The 27,892-nt window shown below is 37.9% G+C and overlaps 1 protein-coding gene across 2 annotated transcripts in view; it reads left to right on the forward strand.

Moving 5' to 3' along the window:
• GAREM1 (GRB2 associated regulator of MAPK1 subtype 1) overlaps positions 1 to 27,892 on the forward strand; it is a 188,142-nt gene that overhangs the window by 53,984 nt on the left and 106,266 nt on the right. For both annotated transcript variants that reach the window (XM_081078636.1, XM_081078637.1), the window contains exon 2: positions 14,455 to 14,595. In XM_081078636.1, the coding sequence (XP_080934762.1) occupies positions 14,455 to 14,595 (141 nt within the window). The remainder of the gene's footprint in view (positions 1 to 14,454; positions 14,596 to 27,892) is intronic.

Here is a 27,892-nt window from a genome sequence, read left to right on the forward strand (position 1 = left end):
TCACTTGGGGGAAAAGATGACACAGGTTGTCAGTTCTCTTACATATGGATGATTGTTCTCTTTTAATCTTCTCGGTTTTATTTAGACCCTCTGTCTAATATTCCTCTTGCATCTAGAAAAAAATGAAATGGAAGAAAATACTCTCTCTTTTTATGAAGTTAACGGAATAACATTCTGGACGCTGGTCCACTGGATAATTTGTAAAATGATTTCTTATTTCTTAGAGCGGCAAGGGAGAATAGGATGGGATAGCAAGTTTTCCATATTCATTTTTAATGTGTCCACTTTATTCCAGTGAATTTCTTTAATTAGGTTTACCCTCATCTGAAAAAAATTTATATATGATTAACTATATCCCAACTATCTGTCTATGTATCTGGGCGAACTTAAACACTAAATCGTGGGGTTGTGTTCACAGAGCGATTCACTGATGAAAATCACCCCTTATTTTTATTAGTTGAAGCGAAGCATGATGCAAATCACTGCACATTAGTAGAGCATTTTGTGACTGGACAAAGAAACTGTATTGTGTACCTCAGTAAGGCTAATAAGGGAAAGGGAACTAATGGAGGACGTAAACAAAATCAAAGCCATATTTTTCATGAGACTTCTAGCTACACGGTACTATCCGGAGTCCTTTAGATTTGTTTTCATTCAATTATCCCAACTTCTTACTGGTCCAAAGTCCATGTGCCGATGCTTTGAAAGGCCAAAGCTCAAAATGTCAGAGTTTGGAGTAAGGAAAGGTTTACTGATTGCGGACCACAGACATCTGGGTGCCGGCAGGGGTCCAAGGAAGAGTGTGCTTATTCTGTTGACCCTAGTTGATGTGAGTCCAGTTGTGAGATTCCTGCAAATCTTTGATAAACAATACATACTTCCCGTATCTCCTCGGAGAGACACTTTCTGGCAAGGGGCGGTTTTTGTAAAGCTCAAGCTGAACGTAGAATTCCTCTAATGATTAACACCTCTATTCAGGACTAAGCAAAAGCAATCAGCCAGAAAAGGCCATGGCAACAAAGCAGGCTTGAACAAGATGGAGTCAGAGAGGACCAGCATTTCACTCTGTTACAAATTCTCTTATAATAAATATTGTTAGTATCGTTTTGAATGTGAGAACACTGAGGCTCAAAGAAGTTTAGTAATTTACACAAGGTCATATAGTTAATAAATCTTAGAACCACAGTTCAAACCTACATCTGGTTCCAAACCCTAGGCTATTTCTGAGATCCCACATTGCATTATACATGTGGAGTCATCATATATTCGTTTGAATTAGTGGAAGCAGAGAGCTGGGGCCAAAGAGGGGGAGATCCTAGATAATGTGCCTGGGGACTGGCCTTTGCTTGCTCTCCCTTCCCATAGTTGGTGTCTGAAGGAGCCAGAGCCAATGCCTCCCTGCCTCTGTGGTTCTCAGTTGCTCTTGGTCTCTGTGTGTCTTTATGGTGTGAACGTCTCACGCTGTGATAAAGACATACATCACACCAACCAAATGCATCATCTTACATTCACTGTCCAACACTGGAGGACGCACCAGATATATCTTTACTGACTTATAGCTGTAGACTTACTGAGACAGCAATGTCTATATATTCTCTTTCAATGGATTACCAAAGAGTGTTTTTCCTAGGTCAATCTGACCCCCTTCTCTCAACTGCCAGGAATGTGATTCATGGTATGTGCCAGGCGCTGTGCTGGGAGGTCAACTATGTTTTGAATGTTTGTAGAAATACTGATACTATAGTTGCTTACCTGTTTATCTAAAAACCACTTGGCATAGAGTCTTATCTTTTAAATATTAGGTACAGTTCAGTATTTCAGAGTGTAAAATTTCAGATTTGACTTAAGTAGGCATACTTACATTTCACACAGCAAGAATCTGTTATCGATAATTCCTGGTACATCTACTGTTGAAAAGGAGTCCTTTGTCCAAAGCTTCATTTGAAAAGAGGTAATAATATATCCCTAATCTCTCTCTCTCTCTTTTAAACATCTTTCTCTTTTGTTTCACACATTCCTTTTGCTTAGATTTCACTATGAATTTATCTTCATGACCACTTAGTGCTTCGACTAAATCTCTATTTCCTTCTTGTTGGGATTTCACAGGAAGCCATAAAAGGTAAAAACATAACAACTCTTTCACTTACTTAGAACCCAAGATTATTGTCCTTTGGCCCTTGAATAGGGCATTCATCAAAAAAGGGGTCGTAGACAATGTAGATTTGTGTATGTTTGTTTTGGGTAGGAAGAGATCAGTAGAGGATAACTGAAAAAATAGCCTTTTGTAAATACTCTGCTTTCTTTGAGGGGCTTATTAAGACCTGAGTGCTTCATTTATACTTAAACTTATTTGCTATAAATGCTCACCAATTTCTACTCAAGATTGTTCATTCAGAAAGCATTTATTACACACCTACTCATTGCTCAGCAGCTTGTGGAATGCAGACAGAGCAGAAAAGACATGATTTGGACCTAAAGAACACCATGGTAATCTAGTAGAGCAGACAAAGGGGTTCCTTGTTATTTCGTGTGTTATGTACTCATAGTAAAAATGGGTGCTGTGCAGGTTTAACGACTTCTTTAGCATTTGTTTTGTCTTCCTAGACTTTTGATACTTGTAGTCAGTAAAGGAACTGGCTGGCAGTCACATTTCGATTAATCAAATAGCTAATGACAGCAGATATTTGGCTTAATAAGAATATTTTCCAAGAATAAAAATATCCCGGGGGCTACAAAAGAAAAATCTTCTGGATTAGGTTGGCATGTTATAGATTCTGCTCCAAAGAATTAAGTTGCTTCCTTTAAATTCTTACACATTTGAAGAAAATAGGGAAATCCCCATCATAGGTTACACTAGAATTTCTGTGCTGCATGCATGTTCATGGCCAAAGTGAGATACAAGGGGAGGAGTTAAGAGTTAGTGATTGGGTCTTTATTGGTCAAATGGATGCATAATCAACAGGCTATGGAGTGATTTTTTTCTTTCTAGTACTCACCAGGTGATATCACTGAGGTACTTAATGCTGATATTATAGTCTCCTATTAATGGTAAATTCTAGGAAAGTTCAAGGTAAATTCTAGGAAAAATCTATATTCCTCATGATTTTTTTAGCCATTAATATACAAACACTTATTATTTTTCTGTCTGCATTAGGGATACGCAATATTACCCCATTTAGAGCCATGCCCTTGACTTGGTTTCTCAAATAACTTAGAGCTAAAGCTCCTACTGTATGTAATTATAACCTTTCAAATGTGAGTTAATATATAACTCATCTGTAATTAGGTACAAGTAAAGAGTTTTATTAAATGTGCAACAAAAGCTTTTAAGTGATTTTGAGTAATATTCTTGTGTTTATGAAGGAAATTTGAGTCAGTAGAAGTCATACAGCCTCTACAATCTCAAACTAGTTAGGAAGCGTGAAAGTGATTACTAGAGCCATAACATTGATGAATGCTGTTTGCCATAAACTCTGTGGAATTATTCTGAAGTAAAAAAACATTAGATAACAGACATTGTTCAGATTTTACAACCAGGAACCAGGCTTAGATAGTACTTCCTTAGATGGGCACCTTTAATAAAATGGCTTTTAAAAATAATCAAAAACAAAAATTCTTTTCTGTTTTGAAATTAGTTCATCTATTTTGATTGAATAATGCAGGCACCACAATTCTTAACTTTATTCCAATATTCCTGAATTGATTTAGGATTGAGTTTAACTGCAGGTCATAGAGACACAAAAAGTCTAGGTTGGCATGCTGCCCAAGGTGACAGGGACCCAGGTTTCTTTTCATTTGTTTCTATATTATGGACTCAGTTTCAGTCCTAAGTTCCCCTCAGAGTCTGAGATGGTCACTACCATTCAGTTCCAATATCACATCCACATTCCATCTATCAGGAAGAATTAACAAGAAAAAGAATGGCATATCCTCTCTAAAGATATATCTTGTTTGCCTCACGTTCAGCATTGTACTGGAGATTCTAGCCAAAGGCATTAGGCAAGAAAAAGAAAAAAATATGGCATCGAGATAGTAAGGGAAGAAGTGAGACTATATCTATTTGCAGATGACATGAATTTACATATAGAAAACCGTAAGGAATCTACCAAAAAGAGAAAGAAAAACTATTAGAAGTAGTTCAGCAAGATTTCAGGAAATGTCAACATACAAAAATCAATTACACTTCTCTATACTATCAACATTCCAAAAATGAAATAAAAAAACACACAAGCAATTCTATTTGCAATACCATCACAAATAATAAAATGCTTAGGAATAAATTTAACAAAAGAAGTTCAAGACTTGCACACTGAAAACTAAAAAAATGTTGGAATAAAGATCTAAATAAATGGAAAGACATCCCATGTTCATAATCAGAAGAGTTAATATTGTTAAGATGGCTACTCCCCAAATTTATCTATAAACTAAATACAATCACTATCAAAATCCCAGCTTGCCTTTATAGGGACAAAAATTGACAAGTCAGTCCTAAAATTCATATGGAAATGCAAGGGACCCCCCCAAAATACCATTACAATCTTGAAGTACGAAGTGGGAGACTCACATTTCCCATTTTCAAAACTTATTACAAAGCTACAGTAATTAAGACAGTGTGTACTAGTATAAGGATAGATATAAAGAATAGTATTGAGAGACCAGAAATAAACCCTTACATTTATGATCAGTTGATTTTTGACAGGGAGGCAAGATAATTCAATGAAGAAAGAGTAATCTTTTCGACGGGTGTTTAGGTAACTGGGTATCCGCATGCAAAAGAATGAAGTTGGACCCTTAATCACAATATACACAAAACTCAAAATAAGTCGTAAACCTAAATGTAATAGCTAAAAACTATAAAATGTAGGTATAAATCTTCATGACCTCGGGTTAGGCAACAGTTTTTCACATAGGACACCAAAAGCACAAACAACAAAAGAAAAAATAAATTTGAGGTAGTCAAAATTTTAAAATTTGTGGTTAAAAGGAATGCTTTTAGTAAAGAGAAAGGACAGTCCACAGAATGAGAGCAAATATTTGTAAATCATATATCTGATAAGGAACTTGTATCCAGAATATACAAAATCCTCTGACAACTCAATAATAAAGACAAATAACCAAATTTAAAATTGGGCAAAGGATTTGAGTAAACATTTCTCTGTAAAAGATATACGAATGGCCAATAAGCACATGAAAAGATGCTCAACATCACTAATCGTTTGGTAAATATAAATCGAAACCACAGTGAGACACACTTCACACCCCCCTAAAATGGCTATAATTAAAAAGATGGATAATAGCAAGTGTTGGAGAGTCTGAAGAAATTGGAACCTTCATTCATTGCTAGTGGGAATGTACATTGGTCCAGCCAATTTGGAAAACAGCCTGGGAATTCTCAAAATGTTAAATTTAGAGTTACCGGTACCATATGACTCAGCAGTTCTACCCCTTCCAAGAGAAATGAAAACATATATCCACCCAAAAACTTGTACACACCTGTTTATCATATCAGCAGTACTCAGTAACTGCCAAAACTAAACAGTCTAAAAGCCCAGCATGGGATGAATGAATAAATAAACATGGTACCTATATATGTACAATCAAATATTATTTGGCCATAAAAAATGAATGAAGTACTGATCCATGCTACAACATAGATGAACCTTGAAAACATTATGCTAAGTGAAAGAAGACAGACACAAAAGGTCACATATTTTATAATTCCATTTATATGAGATATCCAGAATAGACAAATTTATAGCTACAGAAACTAGAATAGCGGTTGCCTAAGATTGGGGTGAGTAGTAGGTTAATGACTTAATGGGTAGGAGGTTTCTTTTGGGGTGATAGAAATGTTCTGTAATTAGGTTGTAGTGATGATTGCACAACTCTGAATATACTAAAACCATTGAATTGTAAACTTCGGTCAGTAAACTTTCTGGTATATTAAAGATATTTTTAAAAATCACATCTTGGAAGTTGCACATACTACTTCCACTACATCCCATTGTCTTAGTTATATTGTTATACCTACTTATTCTGGGGACAGGAAATAGGGACTCTTACTGAGGACGGGGGTGAGTGAGATACTACTGGATGTCTAGCAGTCTCTGCCACTTTCTACTTAAAGGTGATTCATGGCAAAAAAAAACTGCTACAAGTTATTGTGGTTAACAATCCTTTTTGTTGGAAAGCTTCCTATTATCCTGAATTAATAACCTGCTTAAAAAATAATGGTTTAAGTAGAAAGAGGGATCTTAGACAATAAAATTCCCTTGCTTGTTATTGCAAAATAGAAGACAAGAAGAGAGGAAAATATCTTTAATTTCGTCTGATAATTAAATGTATCAATTTGTGATGCAATTATTTTGTATCAAAACAGGGGGAAATGACCATGTTGAATTATCAAGGATGGTTTATGGATACCAGCTGGGTGATTGCCCCTGGACAGGAAAGAGGACAAGAAAAATCCCTGACTCCCAAGAACGTTACAGTCTAATTGGAGAAATATAATGTATATTCACAAAATGTTAAGTAGGATCATTTATAATTACTACAAAATGAAAATAAAGCAAATGCTATGCTCATTTAGTAGCTTGAGAGAATCCTGTGACCTGAGGTATTTGAGGACAATAATAGTAATAACACTTCATATGTGGCTGACACTTTCTAAGTACTTGCGTAAGTATTATCTCACTGCCTTCTGAGAGCAGATGCAAGAACTGAATCACCTGCTGGAGTCAAGTCTGTCCAGGTCCGAGCTCTTAACTGCCTCAGTTGTTCACTGAATCCTGGCTACACGTTAGGACACCTGAGGAGATTTCAGAACATCTGGTTATCTGGGTCCCACTCCCCTCACCGGCCCCACTGGAGTTTTTACAAGTCTCCCAATGATGGCAATGAACGTGCAGCCTGGGGTCCGAACCGCTGTTTTCCTTAGTGCTGCAGGCTCCTCCTCTCACAGCCAGGGAGGACCCTCCCTTGAAGGAAGGCTAGGACTTGAGACAGCAGGTAATGATTGTTCTCAGTTTTAGAACTGGACAGCAGCTAAGCTCAAGCAGAGCTGTTGCCTGTGGGTCCCCCTTGCCCCACCCCAGCCCTTTCTCTGTGCCATAAGATAGCCTAGTGTTCATAAAACGACAGTACCTCAAAGTGGACTTGCCTGTTGAAGTAGATGAAGACAGAAATGCCGGTGCGTGCACACCATTGGAAGATCATTCTTTGTTTGACATGTGGAGTAGGGGAATGTGACCTTTTAGAATGCTAAAATTGTTCCTCGTGTCTGCCCAGATCTAGGACACTCACTTTCCTGTGCATTCAGGGTGTCTGTGCCAGAAGCTGTATCTTTTTTTAACCCCTTATATGCTTTTTGAGAAGCTCTTATCATCATGTGGCTTCGGTTACCTTTATATGATTGATACCTATGTCTGATTCTTCCTCTTCAGTCCTACACTTTCTTGTAACCGTTAGGCTAAAAGCAATGTCTTTTCTTACTCCTAGAGGTTTTTTTTTATTTCCACCAAAGAAATTTTGTTTGTTTTTCAGTTTTCACTGATTTCAAAATTCTTGCCTGTGCTTTAATGATGTGTCCTATAGCTATATTCTCCCCTATCGCTTTATAATGTCTCCCTATTTTAATGAGTTAGTTGCTAATTAGTTGTTTCTTTTAGGATTTTTCTCCCTTTCTACTATTTCCTTTTTGGAACACCTTATTGCTTTTTCATTACAGACAACATTTTAATGTCATGATTTCATGATTGCTCTTTCAGTGTCTTAGAGCCATTCCTATGACCTCATCCTTTCACCTCCTTTATTCCCCCTCTCCCCACCTCCATACCCTTTGTTTACTCACCATGTCACTTGGATTATAGTCTTTTGGGACAAAGAAATGTTATCATAGTGCTATGTTCTGTTCTCCCAGGAAATATTTCTTGTTTGTTTGGGAGACAACAAAACAACTGGGACCTCGTACATTCACAATGTTTGGGGATGCTAATTTTTAGAAACAGCATTTACCATCACGTTTACGGGATGAAATGTAACTAAAAGAATGAGGAGAGGAATTTTTAGTCTAAGCTACCTTTGCGCATTCAAGGTAAGTTTGTATTTATGAAGACTGCTTTGAAAAAATAGCTTCTGGAACAACAACTTTGTGATCATTATGACCAGGAGACGTGCTGCTATGGAAGGTTATGCAGTGTTTCAGTTAAGGGAGTCTGATCACGGAAACCAAAAAGGCAAACTACAACAGGACCACACGTCACTGGCATAACGTCCCAGTCGAAGTGTGTTTCTCACATCACAACTCAGTGTGTGGTCAGGGCAGTTTGTTCCACTATGTATTAATTAAGGAACCCAGACTGCTGGCAGCTGTGCTATCTTCAGCCTGTTCCCTAGGTCTTCCTGGGAACCAGTATTCAGCCCTTGGCTGAGGAAAGAGCACAGCGGATGGCTTGTGAGCGGTTTTCATGGGTAAGGCCAAGACAGGAAGTGGGAAATGTCATTTCTGCTCACCCCATTGGTTAGAACTCAGTGGTATGGCACCATTTAACTGCAAGGGGAGTCTGAAGGAAGAGGAATCTGTCTGGTAATCAGCCCCTGCCACTGGAAGTATTTTTTTTTTAATGTTTCTAAGTTGTAAGAGAAATGCAGTGGAGTATTTAACTAACTCACTAGGATTCCTGTCTAGGTGAAAAGGATTATAAGGTCAAGTAAACACATAATTAAAATTAAGCAACACTATTTATTAACAGTGAGGAAGTACAAGTACAATGTTATCACTTGACCAGCTTTCCTTTTACCATTGGTAGAATAAAACAATGCACAACTGTTAAATTAGATTTGTAGCAAGAACTCAGATATCACAGAACCTATTAATTTACCCATTGTCAATAGATTTGGCTATGACGTAAGAAACAGTTTCTGTCTATAACAGATATAAAAGCAATACCACATTCAGTAAGTCCGATTCTCATTACTCATGTATTAATAAATTAAATTATCTCAACAGAGCCTTATTCTACTGCTCTACCAATGTACTGAGAAGAAACCAAGCAAATCGGGGATAAAAGCATACTTAAAAAGAATAAATCAGCATGATAAAATTATGTATTTGCTAAGTGGAAAGTCAGGTATTCTAGGAGTTGAAAAGATTAAAAGTACATGCCTTCTACAGAGCTACAGCCCCAAATTGTTAACTAAGCCTGTTACTCTGGCATGAAATACACCACCAAGAGCAAAGAGACACAAATGTAGAAAATCAGAAACTTCCACATTTTGGCACAAAAGCTGCCAAAATCACAGTACAACCTAGGGAATTGTGTAAAATCCCACATTTGTTGTATGGGACAGGAGACTAGCAAAAAAAAAAAAAAAAGTGTATGTGTCTGTTTTGTTCTCTAGATTCGCCCCAACTTTAATACTTTAATAGAAAACCCATTAGTAGAAAATTAACAGGTTTAGTATCAAACATAAATTGTCATCTAAGTACACTCATACTTAGTCTTCACGTTTAAAAATAATCAGTTAAGAGAGATTTGGATTCTACTGCAAGAGACCTTATACAACTTCACGAACTGATTCACATGCATCCGAACTCATTCATATATATAAGGCACTACGATTACATATGTACTAACTCAGATTCAACTGTAATGAACTTAATTACAGTTCAGACAAAGCTAACAATAGTTGCAAGCAGCATAAAAAACATAAGACTCCGTGTCTGGGGGGGAAATACTCTAAATAAAGATAAACATTAGAATATTTACAAAGCAAAACCATGAGGCAGTGAATCTGGGCTGTTTCATTGCGTTGCTGTGATTGCTAGTAAGTGGGGATCTCATCTAACAGCAATGATGGTCCCTAATATCTGTTTTTCTTAACCTCTTTAAACATGTTTCTCAAACTTGATGAATATATGGACCAGTTTTAAAAGGAAAAAAATGAATACTTGCAATTCACACGGTGTTAAATTATTTTTATTGTTATTGCAATACCTATAAACATTAACTAGTCTTAAGTTCCTCATGCTCATATCGCTAAAAGAAAATTTATGAATTCATAGGATATAAGCCAAGTTACACAATAATGCAGTTTAAAGTAAAACGGTTAGGATTCGTATCAGGAAGACATTCATGAGGGTGACATTGGAGTTGATCTTTCAAGAGCTAGTAGGGTAAGTAGTCGGTAGGTAGGGAGAGGGAGATAAAGTCTCAGGCACATGGAAGAAAGTGAGGTGAGGACTCAGAACTGTGAGAGTGCAGTGTGTATGTGGAACAGAGGAGGTGTTCTTTGGACTCTGACTTAATGGTGTCGAAGACACACGTCATAGACCCTTTGGAACTAGTTTTGGGGCCCTTGAGTACTGGGGCCAAGGAATTAAGGCCTCCTTTTTTTTGTTGTTTTTTTTTTGTTTTTTTTTAATTAATTTTATTGGGGTGACAATTTTTAGTAAATTTACATAGATTTCAGGTGTACAATTCTGTATTACATCGTCTATAAATCCCATTGTGTGTATGAACAGGAACCAAAGGCAGGTGTGAGCAGAAGAATAAGATGAGCAGTGCTATATTCTTAAAAGTTTTACCTGCAGCAATATTTAAATAAATTGAAGGAGTCAAAAACAGGACATTGAAAACCCAGCCATGAAGCCAGGTCCGTGAGAGCAGGTATTTGTTTCACTATCGTATTGCCAGGGCCTAGAACGTAGCTGGTCCTCCAGAAGTGTTTGTTGAATGAAGCTATGATGCCCGAATGAATGGCGGGGGGGCATCCAGGAAGACATGAGTAGAAGTGTGGACTCTGAGCTCAGAATAGAAATTAATTAGTAACTGGTAGCATGGATTTGGGAGTTGTCCATCACTAACTGAATCCTTGAGGGCTGTATAAGATTGTAAAGGAGAGAGACAAGGTAAATAGGCTATGGGTGGGACTTTGATTAACCCCTACAGTTGCAGCTAACCTAAAAGGGAGAAAAACGGCAGGAAGCAAGGAGATCAGAAAGGTTAATCAGGAGATTATATTGGCCCTGCAGCCAAAGAGCAGAATCTGTGCATGTTCAGGTGATAATGTTTATTTAAAATGTTGAGGTTGATTCTTCTTTTTTTAAGCAGACTTGCATAAAATATGAAGAATTCATGGATTTCAGTTCTCCTAGCGTTAAAAACGATTTTAACAAGTATGTAAGGCCTAATGTTGAGAGGGTATCTAGTTGAAACAAGACAAGTAAGGTATATCCCAGAAGCATGCTACGTGTGGGGAAATTTCAAGATGGCATTACAATATATCTGGAATTGAACACAGTGCTTTCAGACTTTTCGTTACTACATCATTGAGCTATGTGTATAAGTTTAGTGGGCTATACACATAGTAGTTAAGCAACAGGATAATTATATCACAAAATTTTTTTTTCATTCATTTAATGTAATTTCTCAATTAATGGCCTACCCTAGGATATTTTAAGTGATTATATTAAGTTTTATTTCTAGACAATTTTTGTGAAACTTTTTTTTTGCCTAAAGCAGACACATGGTTTGGCTGTTTTAAGAAAATGAAGAAGACATAAGCTCAAAAATAGGCCTTGGTTTTTTACTACTTTATGGCTTCAAAAAATCATCCTGAATCCTCTTGCTAGTGTTTACTGCATCAACTAGCAGTAGGATTTAACATTAAATTTTCATTTTGATTAACTTAACTGCAGTTGTTTCTTAGCCGCCTCTTTAGAGCCCACTGTGGAATAAAATTAAAACAGTTTTTATGATATAACAATTTAGTCGCAGAAAATGACATTTTTCTTTTTTCCCTGAATGTCACTTGGTTTTCCTTCTGAGTTCCCTGCATACACCCCATGGCTCTGGTTTCTCCTTTTCTCCATCTATCTTTTATAGTACTACCAGATTAATTTTCCTACAGTGGTGTTTTGGCCATTCTCTTCCCCAAAACTCTTCAGTGGTTCTCCATTGCCTCCCTCTCATCTAAGCTCATCTTATCCATCAAAGAAGGACCAGCCCTAATGCTTTATATTCCTGTTAACACTTTCTGGATCTTCTCTGCAAGATTTTTTATCCCCACTCTAGATTTCTTCTTCCTCCAACATAGCACTCATCATGTCCTACCTTACATGAAATTGCATATGACCACATCTTACCAATGAAAATGATGACTTCCTGAATGCATGGACCAAGTCTTCTTTATGTTTATGCCCACCCCACCCCCTTGCTTTGTGCATAAAATATACTCAGGAAGTGTTTGTTGGTCGTCCAATTGTACACGTTAAATATGTACATTTCATTCTCCTGGTCCTCTTACCCTTTATTCACTTTCTAATTTATTCATAATTTAGTCATTCTTGTTAATGGTACCGTCTGTCTCCTATCTGTTGGATAAGTGTCCTAGTGCAGAGATCTGTGTTTTGTTCTCCAATGGGTGTCCCACGCGCTGCTAGGAACAGTGCTTGTCATACCATTTGAGTGAACAAGTAAGGTTTGAAGCCAAAGGTCAGTTTCTCCGTTACTTGGATTATTGTTGGTGGTTTTCAAAGCAATAGACATGGTGTTGGAAGAGCAGAAGAGAGGTGTACAGAGAGAGACCCCTGAAGTCAGTTTCTGCAGCTTATTAGATGTGTAGCTCTAGGCAAGTTCCTTCCTTGACTGCTCTGAAGATCATTTCCTCACCTATAAAAGGATGCTATGACCTAAATTACAATGTTTACATGAAGGATTAAATTTTAGGAAGAAAAATCTAAAATTAATAGCTAATGTTTCCTGATCACTCCTAACATAAATGACAGCGTTGGTACTTCACAGTTTCCATCACTGTCACCAAGTAACTTCACCACAACCCCTCTGGGAAGCAGAGACTGTTGTCACATCATCTCCAGAGGGAACAGAATGTGCCTGCCCAAGACCGCAGAGAGCTAGGGGGCAAAGCTGTGACTAGACCAGGTCTGCTGGACTCAGGAGCCCATGCTTGTAACTCCCACCTGCTGTGTATGTGCCCCTCCCACCCTCTGTGCCTGGTGGGGAGCTCTGAGGGGGCTATATTATGGGCAGAATTTCTACATCTTTTCTGCCATAACATGCTTGAGGGATGCAAAGGGCTGCTGGGTACCAGTGGCTTCCCAGGTGGTATCTTTATGAACCTGGTCCTCCCAAAGTGTGAAATGCAGGGGAGTCTGGTTTGGAAATACCTCACCCCCCACAGGCTCCTCCCCCTCCTGCTAGGGTACTTCCACTTCCAGATCTGTTTCTTTTTCTCCCACTTCCTCCCCAATAAGGCTTTTAACTCTTTGTATTTCCTGCAACAAAGATAAATGATTCTTGCATTAAGCCTGTTTTAAAGATTATGGCCTCATTGAACTGTGAATAAATTGAATGGTTTATGGTTGTGATAACCAAGTTGATTGATCATTACAGCCTCCTCTACCTTTTTCTAATTGAAAAAGTACTGAAACTTTTAAGAATTTATGTGGAATCTGTAAATACCATTTTAAAACGTAAAGTTAAATCACCGGGAACTCTTTTGATTATTATAATCCAATAAACATCAAAACTAAGGAAGGCTAATCATTTTCTGTATAAAGGAATTAGCCTTTTCAGGTATTTTCTTTGAACATTTAAAATTACTAAACCAGGGTTAATGGGATGGATCATTTCAGCATCAAAAAAACTATCTTTTGAAGTTCCAGGGAATGGATTTCATTTTTGAAATAGTTTGTCATCTCTTCACATGCTAAAAGGGTACATCAGGAAATACTGAAATGAAAAAATAATTTCATTGGTATACTCTTAACTTCACTGTTTTTAATTGATTGGGAAATTTGATAGGAGGCCATAGAGAACTGGTAAAACATATAAAATTTAAAAGGAGAAATCGGCATTTAATCTCAAGTGATATTTCAATAGAGAGATAAAGTTTATTATTTATTTTTGGTAGTTATATTGTAATGTTGAAGAACATAAGCTTTGGAATCAATCTGACCTAGGCCTGAATCTGCTCTTCTCTATTTATTCAATCTGTGAGCTTAGAGATGTTACTTAACATTCTGAATCTTGATTTTTTTTTTTTTTGTTCACTGTAAAGAAGGAACAATACCTACCTCATGTTACTGTATTACATAAGTAATATATGCAAAGCATCTAAGTATTACCTAATGTATTATAGGCATTTGATGTTTGTGTTATAATCATTGAAATATGCTTATTGAGATACAGTGAGGTATTATTTGAAAATCTCTTTGTAAATAAGTAGGAAACATTTTCATGGAACTTTATGTGTAAAATTATCAACTTGGCATAGAACGATTTTTTATTGCTAATTCATAAGTGAACTTTATCTCCTCTTGGGATGAATTCTCAACTTCTGCACTAGTGAAGTTTTAACTAATAAATTTTATTGCAGGGTATAGAGTAAGCATATGCTAATTCTGAGTTTCTTATATAAACTTGTATTTTTTAGGAGAATGCATAGAAGGGCTGCGGGAAAACGACTACCTTCTGATTCATTCGTGCCGTCAGTGGACAACCATCACTGCCCATAGTCTGGAGGAGGGGCACTATGTCATTGGGCCAAAGATAGAGATTCCGGTACATTATGCAGGTAAAACTCCTCTGGGGGGCAAGAAGAGGGAGAGGAAGGGGGCTGGAATATGCTATTATTTTTAACCAACGTGAGAAAATAGGGATTGTCTGTAAACCAAGAGTATAATGACTTAGAAAAAGAAGCATCGTGTGGTTATTTGCAAGCTCAGATTCATTTTGTTGTAGTATTTCTAATTAATGCATGTAGTTAAATGCATATTCTTATTAGAATTGAATGAAATGAAAATTTTGCAAACACAAAGAGTGCCTCTGTAATCTTAGAATGACAGTCAGTACATGTAGCCAACCTCTGAACTCCAAAATCTCTGAATAACCCTGGGCACAGCTTGAACGTTGCTTTTGTGAACGACTTGGATGTCATGATTTCACAAGATACCGCTTCACAACTGAGCCTTGTGGTCTGCTTTTGAAAGCATGGGATTGGAAGTTCCGATACCTGGACATGCCGCCCTTTGCAAAAGTGGCGTTTAGAATACAGGCCGCTGAGATGACCTCACTGCTTTTGTTAAATCAGGACAATAGCTGCCTTCTTTCCTCACTTTGAACTCCATTCAGCTCAACGATGCCATTTAATTTTTATTGAGCACATTTTGGTCCTGGTACTATTTTAGGAGTTTAGGATACATCTCGTGGCTTGAAAATACACACACACACACACACACACACACACACACACAGTCACACACACAGTTTTTAGAAAAGAATTTATGTCACCCTGTACTTTCTCTGGTACTTATAGTTCATTATATAAAGGATCTTGACCCTTTCTTTCTTCCCCTCTCTCTCTCTCTGTCTCTCTCTCTCTCTCTCTGTCTCTGTCTCTCTCTCTGTCTCTCTCTCTCTCTCTCTCTCTCTCTCTCTCTCTCTCTCTCTCTCTCTCTCGCTCTTCAGTTTTTAAAGGTCTGTAGCAGCACACTTTAGTCAATTGGCTATAAATTGTATAGCCTTAGACTGCCGTTGTGTTTTTGAGTGAAACCTCTACAAATACCCAGAGAGTTGTTCCCCAGAAAGGGGACCTTACTGCCTTCCTTCCCAGTGTCTCAAACAATAGCACATGGTACGTGTTCAATAAATATTCATTGAGTGAGTGAATGGTTTGGTCCCCTTTTATATTCCTAGGAGTCTTTAACTGCCAGAATGACCCAGGGATCATTCAGCTTCTCAAAAATCCTTCTTATTCCAAAAGGATTATAAGAAAGAAAGCAATTGTCTGACCTGAAACTTTGTCCTCTAGAATTGTATTTCCTAGCCATAGGAGTAGCTTTCATGGAAAAAGGAGGAACACAGTGCAGCAGGAAGTATTACAGCTGTGAGATTGGGACCCAGGCCAGAGGTGCAGAGAAGGAGACAGACCCTCCGGCTGCCCAGTCTCTCCTGCACATGGTCCCACAACAGGTGAGACCCATGTTGTTTCTGGCAGGCTCGAACTTCTGGTTCCTGTCTTTTGTGGAAAACTGAAAAGGAAGCTAGCCTAGCTGTAAGATCATGCTTCATCAACATGCCATTTTTCCCTAAGCTGCTGTGTTTTTCTCTTAGTACATAGAGTTTTGGTCTTTCCCCCAAACCCATTTTGAATAGCTATCAGATTAGTCCTCCCAAAGGACTGCTTTCATTTGACCATTTTCTCAAATCTCTTTAGAGACTCTAAACTGCCACCGGACTCTCTGACTTGTTGCTCAGGGCCTTCCGGGGTCTGGTTCTAGTCTACGCCTCCAAACTTACTCTTCTACTCTGAAGCATAAACCTTCCACTCCAGCTAGATGAGTTACCTCACTGTTTCCTGGACATAATTGGATTCTTTTCCATTTACACCATTCCCCAGCCGGAGTTGCCTCCCTCAGTCTTGCTCTTATCAGAGCCTCTCATTGTGTCCTGAGAGTGCAGGCGTCCACTACTGTCCCCATGTGGTCTCCCGACGTACTTACTATGTACCACATTCTTTTGGCACATGTCCTCAGCCTTCATTCAGTTACCGTTTCCTACGTTCACATGTTTTCCCTCACCATTTGGACCATGTACTCCTTGACGAGTAAGACTAATTCTAGAAAACCTTTGTGACTCCTTTGGTTCTGTACACAAAAGATATAATTCTTTATGTCTGTAGACATTCAATCTAGGGATCTCAGACTTGGCTATATATTGGAATCCTCTGGAAAGCTTTAAAACTTATTGATGCACAGGTCCCATCTCCAGAGGTTCTGGTTTAATTGGTCCTGAGTGTGGGCTAGGTGTCAGGATTTTAAAAGCTCCTCCTGTGATTAAATTATGCAGCCATGGTTGAGAATCTTGTGTGTCAGATGATAATATTTCACCAAATACCTGCAAGTATTTGCGAGTGTTGTTTTGAACATACTTTTTTTATTTTTTATTACTAACAGTCATTCTGCTTTACTCGGCAGAAAGCTGTGGTATGTTCAGCAGCTTACTCTTTTTTTATCTGCAAAAAAAGAGAATACACTGAACCGGGAAACCAGTGTGTTGCAAATGATACATTTTTTTAAAAAGTAAAACTGAGGTGCCAAGAATAAAAGGAAACATGAATGCTAAGATCACATCACTTTACGTGAAAGGAGGCAAAATGTATTTAAAGGAAGAAAAACTTGAAATATAACTGTCTTAGTTCAGACTGCTATAACAAAATACCGTAGACTAGATGGACTATAAACAACAGAAATTTATTTCTCACAATTCTGGAGTCTTGGAAGTCCGAGATCAAGGTACCAGCAGGTCTGGTAACTGGTGAGGACGCACTTCCTGACTTGCAAGTGGTCATTTTCTCACTGTGTCCTCACATGGCAGAGAGAGAGCAATCACCTTTCTTATGTCTTCTTAAAAAGGTACTAATCCCATTCTTGAGGGTTCCATCTTCATGACCTAATTACTTCCCAAAGGCCCCACCTTCAGGTACTGTCACATTGGGGATTTAGGCTTCAACCTCTCATTTTTTTTCTTTCTTTTTTTTTTAATGAGATTATGGATTTTTAAATTAATTTCAGGTGTACAGAGCAACGTTATAGTTAGACATTTAAACCACTCATAAAAGGATAACCCACCTACCCCCAACCTACCCCTCTGACATAGCTGTTCAACCTCTCATTTTAAGAGGATACAAACATTCGTTCTATAGCAAGGACCAAATGGTTTATGAGATACTTGATAAGATCATTTCAAGGGACATACTGGGACATATTTTATTTCAAAGAATTTGTTTATTACCAAGTTCAGCCTTGGAAGAAAGATAGCATAAAGTAAATCATGGAGACCAAAAATATCATTTCTACAAGTATTTTTCTGGTTTTAGTGTTCTGATTATAATTAGAAGAAACCCTTAACTAAGCATATTTTATTAATTTGTCAGAATTCCATTTAGGTTGAGATTCATCTCTCTTTCTTTGAGGAAAATTAATAAATTATTAATAATTAAATAAGTTTAACATAGTAATAAATCCCATCTGCTTTGTAGTCTGCCCTTTTGGATTTCTAGTTCTGTCATTTACTGTCTGTATTATTTACTTTGGGCAAGTTTTTAAACCTTAGTTTCCTCATCTATAAGGCAGGGATAATTATAGTGCCTTTTCCTTAGGGCAATTATGAAGATTAAAAGAGGAATACAAGTGAAACACCTTTCAGAGTACTTATCCCTTAGTGCTCCATAAATGTTAATGGTGATGATTATGATGATAGCAACAAAATGTTTCCAAAGAGTTAACTCTATTTTGCACTGCTAAGTACAAGTTGAATTACTTTGCTTATTGAAGCAAGCTGAACACTGATACCCCTCAAAATTGTTTTGGCTGCTGTTTTTGGGTTTTGTTTTGTACTTTTTATTTTGAAGTTGCAGTAGTATATTTCCTTACACCATTTACCCAGTTTTACACATTTTAAACACCATTTTGCCATGTTTTCCCTCCTTTCCTCCCTGTCTCTCCTCCGCCCCCCCCACACACACCCACACTTATTTTTTCTGAATCATTTGAGAGCAGAGAGCATACATCCCGCTAATAGTTCACTCTGTGTTTCGTAAGAACAAGGATATCCTCTTGTGTAATCACAGTACTGTTAACAAATTCAGGACATTTAATATTTAATCTATAGTCCATGTTCCAGTTTTGTCAGGTGTCCCAATAATGACCTTTACTGCATTTTTTTTTCCCCACCAGGACAGCATCCACTCTAGACCACTTACTGTGTTTTACCATCATATCTCTTTAGACTCTTTTAATTGGAACAGTTCTTCAGCCTTCGTTGTGTGAAGAATATAGGCAAGTTGTTTTACAGAATAGCCCTCAATTTGGGTTTCCTGGTCTCCTTGTGATTAGATTTAGGTTACGCGTTTTTGGTTGATTGCTATGTATGTGATGTGTCCCTCTGAGGGAATCACATCTGGATGCGTGGGAGGTCCCTTTGCCCCTTATTGGTGACTTCATTTTGATCACTTGGTTAAGGTGTTGTCTGATTTCTCTGCTGTGTTATTACCACCTACTTTGTGATTACTAGAACATTTGAAAGGAAATACTTTGATATTCTGTAAGTACCCTGTTCCGTCTCTAACTTTCCTCCCCACCCCCACACACCCTTGAGGAGCTATTGATGATTTCTGTCTGATTTAGTTTTTACTATAAAGGTGGAAACTCATGCATTTCTAGCTGAACTCCATCATTCTTTCTTAGATTTGTTAGTTATCATTTTACTGTAAAGAAGAGCTTTTCCTTCTCTCCCATTTATACATTTATTGATTTACTTATTAGTGTCTGTGTGGAATTATGGACTCTCCATTCAGTGGCTTATAATATATTCCTGACCTTATTTATTTCTATGCTCAAATTATCCTCAATTTAGCCATTTGTGTATAAGCTGGCTCATGTATCTCTATGGCATGCCCTTTTCATTTTTTCAAGTGTGTCTTTATTTTTTGGATTAGATGGTGAACCGTGTGTGTATGTGTGTGTGTGTGTGTACTTTTCAGGGCCGCTGCACTGTCGTATTCCAGGCAATGTGCCTCACTTTGTAATCTCTGTAAATGGTGTCCCTTGGAGTTGTACAGTGCACAGCCCGGGCAGCCATATGCAACTCTATTCACATATATTCTGGAAAATAGTAAAACTCAGCATTTTTAGGAAATGAGAATTCAGAGTGCCTTTTCCATATTCTTAATCAGAGACCTTCATGAAGTTTGTCACATGAATAGATATAATTTTATAAAACTTTGGGAAAAGATAAATATATCTTGAAGTTTTTGTCAGAACTGCACTCTGATATGGTGGTAATGAGAATTGCCTTATTCTGAATTCTGAAATTATTAGATGTGCTTTGGGGAGGAAAAAAAAAAAAAAACTTCTCTCATTCTGGCAAAAGAAGTTTTTCATTTTGGATAAAAGGCGTTTTCTTGCTATAACAAATAGTTGATTCCGAGAGGGAGAATGTGTTCAGTCAGCATCACATATTTTACTAACAGCAGAGAAACCACTCAAGAAAAATTGATGTAGTGTTAGAAAAGATTGCTGCTTTCATGCAAGTTTTATTCGAAAGGCATCACAGATGATTTTAGGTAAACTTTCGTACTTCTCAATGTTCCCCAAAGGGCAAAGGTTTCCTAAGAAACGTACAATACAGAACTTGGAATTTTTGTGCATTCTGCTTACTCAGACCATCTAAAGTACTGCCTGGCCCGTCAGTTAGGCAGTTAACTCCCCCTGCATGCACACCCTGCCTCCCATTTATCCTGACTTATTAAACAACAAAACATAAATCTATTTTTAAAAATCAAAAGAAAGCCTAGTGCAACTTAATTATGGCCAAGAGTTTCTAAAGATTAGTGGTTTTCATTTCACAGTTAACATTTCTATTCACCACATTCCTTTTGTCTCTGTAGCTCAGACTGGGTAATCAAGCTACCCAACTTGGCTACCACTAAAGCTCATGTCTCAGGGTCCCTTTTTTATGCTGATCCTTTTAGGCCTTATACTTAATTTAGTATTCACAATTTGACATTTTTACCCCCTTTCAAACTAATATAAAGTCCAGGCTCCACAAAACCTGGATATGCCAATTGCCTCTGGAATTTTATTCACCCTTCCAAGCTCCAAGTTTCCAATCTGTCCAATAGAGATTTACCTTAGAAAATGTCAGGAAGATTCTCTGAGATGTAACTTGTGTAAATGACTCAACACTGTGCCTGGCACATGATGAGTACTAAATATATGTTACTTTCTCATGACCACCTCTTTCATGATAACCAAACCCAAGAACTCTCGAGAGAGACACAGCTTTGAGAAATCAAATGAATCAGAATGTGAGGTGCTCGGGTGTCTGCGGTCCACCAATTTGCGCAGCAGTGGAATTCTGACTGAGTATCAAAATTTAAATCCTTCTATGGAGTGCTTGCTGCCATCATGGATGAACAGATTGCTGCTGGAACATAAGCATCTGAGATAAACTCCAGCCACGTTTGGCGTCTATTTTTAAATCTTCATCTTCCTGCAAATCCGGTGAACCTGTAAGAAGCTAAAATGATCTCAGTACTTCCCTCCTGGCTACACTATGTATAGAAATAACTGGAGCACACGGTTGGTAAGAATTGCTTATGAAGTCTGCAAGGCCCTCATTCAGCAAGTCCCTGAATTTATATCCTCAATGCCTGTTTTTTAAAATGTGGATGTGCAATGTCTGTCTCTCGGGCAAAATTATTCTCATGTGGTATCTAACATAACCTTGAATTGTAATTACCGAACAAAGGGAAATGGCGAAACAAGCTAATTTTATTCTCCTGGGTGACCAGTTTAATTAGCATGAATCATCCGTTTACAAAAGTAACTACTAGTTTGGAACAATATATTTTATACTTTCTCTATTACGTGGGATAAAGCTAATGTGATAAATAGGAAGTCACCAAACTTTCTTTTAAAAAGTCCTAAACAAATATAGTATACTGAGGAATATTTTTCCAGCCAGTTTTGCCAGTAATAAATAAATATTAGATAGCTAAGAAGTAACCATTTTTTTAATAATTGAATCTTGAGCAATAACTAAAATGTATGCAGTGCTTAATATATTCCAGGCACTTTGTTAACGTGGCATTTTATGTTTATTTCTTCATGTAACTTGCACAACAGTCCCATGAGGTGGGTTTTATTATTATCTTCATTTTATACGAGCATAAACTGAGGTTTAGAGGTGTTCAGTATCTTGTAATATTACACAGCTATTAAGTGTGATTTGAACCTGGGATATGTGGCTCCAGGCCTACTTCCATCACCACTCTTCCCTGGAAAGTGCTAGAAGGCACTTTCCACATGGAAGGCATTCTAACCATCCTAAAGAAGAGAGATCTGTTAGAATAGTAAGTTGAGTAAAGCATTCACTTTTCTCTGTTTTCACAGACAGCTCGCCCCCTGTGTTTGACTCTAGGGGAAAATTAAATAAATATATATTTAACATTTTCCAGATTTATAAATCATCTAAATACAGGTGACATTCCCATCTCTGAGTAAATTGCCAGGGAAAAAAGCACAGACAGTAAGAGCTTCCAGAAGACCCCATTGTGGGAAGGAGATGACCAAGTGTGGGAACCTGTTGGGTGCAGAAAGGCCTCGGAAAAGGGACTTTTAAGAGTAACTAAGGAAATTGGTCTTCAAAAGAGCATCTCAGTGAATAAAAGGGAGGAAATTAGATTTTAAAAGGGAGGGTTAAAATTAGTGGAAAGTGAGACTGCAAGCAAGGATCAACTATTTTTGTCAGGACTTGTTAAAGAGAAACCAAGAAAAAGTACATAGGAGCAAACGGCTTCTAATATTCCTTTTTAAGAATAATGGAGTCAGAAGAATCTAGTGTAGGAAGTCATTCAGAAGAGAAAAGAGAGGGAAACTAGTATATAATAGCCTGGTATCTGGGAAATTGCCCTTTTTTTTCTCAAGAGACATTTATTACTCTCTCCCTCTCCACTTCTTTACTTAATGATATAATTTTGGTAGCTTCTGTAATATAGTGTTTGTGGCCATCAGAGGTTAAGTGGATGTATCTTTCACACTTGGGTATTCATCCTGATATTTTAACTCAAAACAATGACAAAGAAATTATGTGTCTACCTTTGATAGAAGAAGGACTGAGGATTGTTACTCGCCTTTGATACAGCTTTCTAGTTTCACTTCTGCGTGCTTAAGAATAATTACCCAAGGAAATTTGAATGATATTCATGATGAGAGGATATTAGGAAACTATTTTCATGCTAGTATTATAGTTATGAAGGAAAATACCCCTGTTTTTTAGAGAGACACACTAAATTATTTAGGGGGGAAATGTGATTAAAACTTACAAAATACTTCAACAAAAAAAAAGAAATAAAAATAACATAAAAAATGACAAACTGTTAAAGTTGTTAAGTCTAGGTGGAAGATATATGGGTGGGTGTTCATTACCCTGATTTTCTCCATGTTAGAAATTTTTTGTAATAAAAAGGGAAAATTGACCCTGACATAGTTAATTATATTGTAAAATGTTTCACTGGTATTCTTACCAAAACCACTCTACCCCCATCCTTGAATCCCATTTATACTCTTAAGTAATTTCTGTAAGGGTGACAATTCACCTTTCTCTGGGTTGTTTTGTTCTGGTTGGAAGTATGTGTGGAAACCACCCAGTTAAAACTGAACTCAGGAAGAAATGATTCAGTTTTCACAGCATGGTGGAACCGTCCAGCAAGTGGCTTCCTAGGCAGACTTGACTGCTCACAGCTCTGGCTGGTTTCCAGGAGCTGCCCCAGCTGGTGGTAGTGATTTAAGTATAAAGGGGGAAAGAGTTGTGTGTATGTAAGATTTGGAAAGGAAAGGAAATTTTCTTTATTAGCTTCTTAAAATAAGAGCTTTATGGGAGATGTGGAAAGGGGAAATATGAGCAAATACAGTGGAAAGGTATTTCGTGTCATATTATGTGGTTTTTCTTGATCTAGGAACTTGTAAGGTAACTTTAATAAAAAATTGGAGAATCCCTTAATTGCTATTTTCACATGTCATCCGGTTTGCTTTCAGAATCCTTGCAAATCATCTACAAACAGAAAACCTAGTATCAAGAAAATAAAACAAAAACTCTGGCAAAAAACAGAGATGGTGTTTGGGGTACAAAGCTCCTAGGCTGCTGTTTTCTGTTTCTTTTCTACTTGTGTGATGGTACTGAATGGAAAGTTGGTACTTGAAAGGGATAACTCTGGTTCTAGTGTAATTTAACCTATGAGATAATGTGATTATCATAGATGGAAAGTTTGAACAAGCTTCCCGAAACCACACTGTTTATGGAGTGTTTACAGCATGGATGGGGATGGGCTCACCTCACTTCATAATTTGATTTCCATGTTGGATTTATACCTCCAAGAAGTAGTGTGACCTTTTTAAAGGTTCCCTTTCAGCTTTTAGGAATTGCCTTGAGTTTTTGTATTTGTTTTTCTTTGCGGAAAACAGGCTTGACAGAGCTTTCCAAAACTGATTTCTGTACTGGTAAAACTTCCTGAAGTCACTCCCCTCCATTTCTTAGAATTGGAACCACTTACCTTTATGACTCACTCTCCAGTGAAATCGTGCACTGACCTTCTGTCAAACCACTTATCCATCTGGGTAGTTGTCAGGTGTACTTGAACACAGAAAAGCAACAGACCACGTGTACCATGCAAAAGTCTTCTGACATTTAGGGCAAGAGGAAAAATGATTCAGACACTTCTGTGTGTGGTTTTTGTAAGGTAGACATCACCAGGGCCTCCAACTTGTTAGAACTGGTTTATAGAATATCATGGGGTTTGTCCCTCATAGTGAGTCAAGCCAATGAGTGAGCGTGAGACACAGAGCCTTTGTTTTCTAGGCATTAAAAATCATCGTATGTAAATGACATGCAGTGGACACATACACATTTGAAATAATGCCATTTCACCCTTCATGTCTTGCTTTTCATGAGTTTAATAGTCAGTTACGTTTTTTGTTACAGCCCTTCACCGTTTCATTGGCTTTCTTACTTCTAATGAAGCCCGTCACTTTGGGTGGGAATTTTAGTTTTTTGTCTACCTCATGACGTTTCGTCTTTGCCCCTAAAATAATTGTGTGCCAATTCCCGTTGATGCTATCCTGTTTTCCTGAAAATAAGACCTGGACAATCAGCTCTAATGTGTCTTTTGGAGCAAAAATTAATATAAGACCCAGTATTATATTATGTTTATTACATTGTATTATGCCCAGTCTTATAGTTAAATAAGACTGGGTCTTATATTAATTTTTGCTCCAAAAGATGCATTAGAGCTGATTGCCTGGGTAGGTCTTATTTTTGGGGAAACACTGTATCTCCTCCAACCCTATCGAAGCTGCTCCCCCTTTCTATCTATTTTCACTGGGTCTCACCTGCTCTAAAGACCCAAGTCCCTCCGTTCCTCCTCCAGTCAGACGTCTGTGCTGTTGTCAGGTTAGTTTTTCTCAGCTGTGGCTCTGTTATTGGGCTGCTGGCCTGGACTTTTTAGGGGCATCCCCCATGTGAATGCTGACTCTTGTGTCATGCAGGGCCCTTCTGAGGCCTGGCATCCACTGGGCTAAGAGCACTGCTCTCCAGGAGACACCCCCTGGGTGCCGGCCCCACTGGGCAGTTCCTTGTTCCTCAGTCCCTACCTGCCCCGCCTGCCTCACTCCTTGCTCTTTCTAGTACTTGGAGAACTCACACATTAGAGTCACCAACCAGCTGTGAACTCCTGTCTCAACCCCACCTTCCTCAAGAAGCTTTCCTAATTTTCCACACCCTGTATTTAGATAAGGTCCTTTCCCTTCCTTCCACTGTGGAATCCCTGTAACAGTTTGGGCCCAAGAATGTTCAGGGCTTGCTCTTATTCTCTCTTTTGATGGCTCCTTGAGGACAGTCCTGTCTCTCACAGAATCTAGCACAGGTTTAAGGACTCAGTCCATATTCTTGACCAACCTGAAACTGATTCATCTTTAAAGGACAGATGTTTTTGGTCGGTTTACAAAGATGCCTGGAGAAGTCTGGTGTCTGGTTCTCTCACGGCAGGCAGCTACAGCTCTAAGCTCCTGCGTGGATATAAAGAGCACTAACTGGGAGTACTCTAATAGAGGCACAAACAAGTGCCTTGAATTATGAGTAAGGAGAGGTCAGTTGTGTGTGGGAGTAGGAGGTGAGGGCCTTCAGGTAGACATGGGAGCAAAGGGCATTCCAGACAGTGCCAGCTTAAACAAAGGTTTGGATTGTGGGTAATAGTAAAGGTCATTTAAATGGTTTGTGGGATAGAGGGGGAAGGAGTGTTTAGAAAAGAAGGTTAAAAACCTAGCTTGGATCAAACATGAAGGGATTTGAATTCCAAGATGACTAATGGGAACTGTAATCTCTGGGACTTGGGTGTCCCTCACATAATCTTCATTTTAAAAAGATTATCTGAGGGTGCCTTTCCACCACTCCTACCTTCCCCACTGGTTTGGAATGGAGGACGGAAAGAAGGTGAGAGAAACCCAATAGGAAGTTGTTGAAATAGACCTGATGAAAGATAATGAAGTCATCCTGAATGAGGCTGAGGGAAATGCTGATGAGGTAAAAGTTGATACCTAAATGCAAGTACAAAGGGGAACAACAACAAAAAAAAAGATGTCCTAAGATTATTTTTTGTCCATTTTTTAAGGAAATAAACTTTTTTTTAACCTACCAGGCATAGGCACTTGCTCATGCACACTTCTAATGGCGCTAATTTATTTCTACCATTTTCTTTTATGCTAAAGCACCCTTTCCCTTTAAAATACATTTGGTCAACAAAATAAAATCTGTCTGAAAGTAAGTGAGTAAGAAAGTAAAGATTCAGGTTTCTTTTGAAACCCCTTTGTGATTGTTTGGGACACTCAGGTCCTTTAGTATAAGTTCCCACGTCTCAGGTACTGGAATTCTAGATTGGCAAAAATGCTCTTATCCTTTTAGTTCTTGGGCCTTTCAGGTATATCAGAGATAGTTGTTCCTTAGCAAAGTATGTTTGTAGTAAGGGATCAGGTTATAGAAAAACATATACAAAAATCCCAAGCTCTAAAAGATTGATACCATAAAGATTGAATAGCTTTATGTATATTTTGACAATTCCTTGTTTCCTACATCCAGTAGGAATTCTTTGTTTTGTGTTTCAAAATCTGGCAAAGTTTGATGAATTGAATGAATTAGTCTGGTTATCTATTTTCGATAGTATGATACAGAAATTACTCTGTGAAGGAGCATATATGTCTTGTAGGTTGACTTGTAAGGATCAAAACATCTCTCATGGAATTTGTCACAATTCTTAACTCTGTTACTTCCTTATTTAAAAAAAATGAATGATAGTTTTCTTTCTTTAACATAGACCAGTGGTTTTCAACCAAGTTTGAACACTCAAGTTGCTCACCCCGGTTGAGAGTTTGCACCTATCTCCCCATCCCCGGGACATTGAGCAATGAACGTCTAGAGACATTTTCCATTGTCACATGAGGGAAGGGGGGGCTACTGTAATCTGGTGGGTAGAACCAGTGATGCTGCTGAACACCCCACGATAACAGAATTATCCAGCCCACAGTGTCAGTGGTGCCAAGGTGGAGAAACCCGGATATTTATTATTATTATTCCTGTCTTTATTATTATTGCTAATCAGTTTTATTTTCTGCTACATTATCTCAAAAAAGTTCTTTTTTGGACAGAGGCTTTCAGACAGACATTGTCTAAAAAACCAGTGTCAGAGTTGATTTCTAAAACACAACAAGCAGTTACCCAGACTGAAAAAAAAAAAGAAGAGTTGAATAGTTGGTGAATTGACATTACTTTGCACGCACTGCGTGAGACTGACAGCAACCATGTGTATCATGGCAGAAAAATTCAGGCGGCAGCAAAGGAGCAATCTCTTTAGTTGCAAAGCTTTTTATCCTCCAGGACTATCCTGACTTTTTTTCTCCCTTTGTATTAAAAAAAGGAGATCCCTGTAATCTAGACTCTGACTGAGTCTAGAGTAAACAGATTTTGAAAGAATTGAAACATTTTAAACCTTGCCTACCCACTTCAGATTGCAGTACTCCTCTACATAATATATGGTTCTTAAAATGCTGTTGAAATTAAGAATTTAGCATGGTGCATCTGTGTGGAGTCAAGATCTGGGACCGCCCCGCTCCCTAACACCACTTCTCTTCTATTGCTAATTCTTCTTCCTTCCCAACATTTTAACCACAGCATTTTTATTTACTTATTTGTTTTTAACTTTGGGCGACTGCATAGAGAGAACATATCTAGAAAGGAGAGAATACATTGAAGCCGTGTTGCTG

The sequence above is a fragment of the Rhinolophus hipposideros genome, assembly GCF_964194185.1.
Source record: "Rhinolophus hipposideros genome assembly, chromosome: 17".
In the NCBI taxonomy this organism is placed as follows: domain Eukaryota; kingdom Metazoa; phylum Chordata; class Mammalia; order Chiroptera; family Rhinolophidae; genus Rhinolophus; species Rhinolophus hipposideros.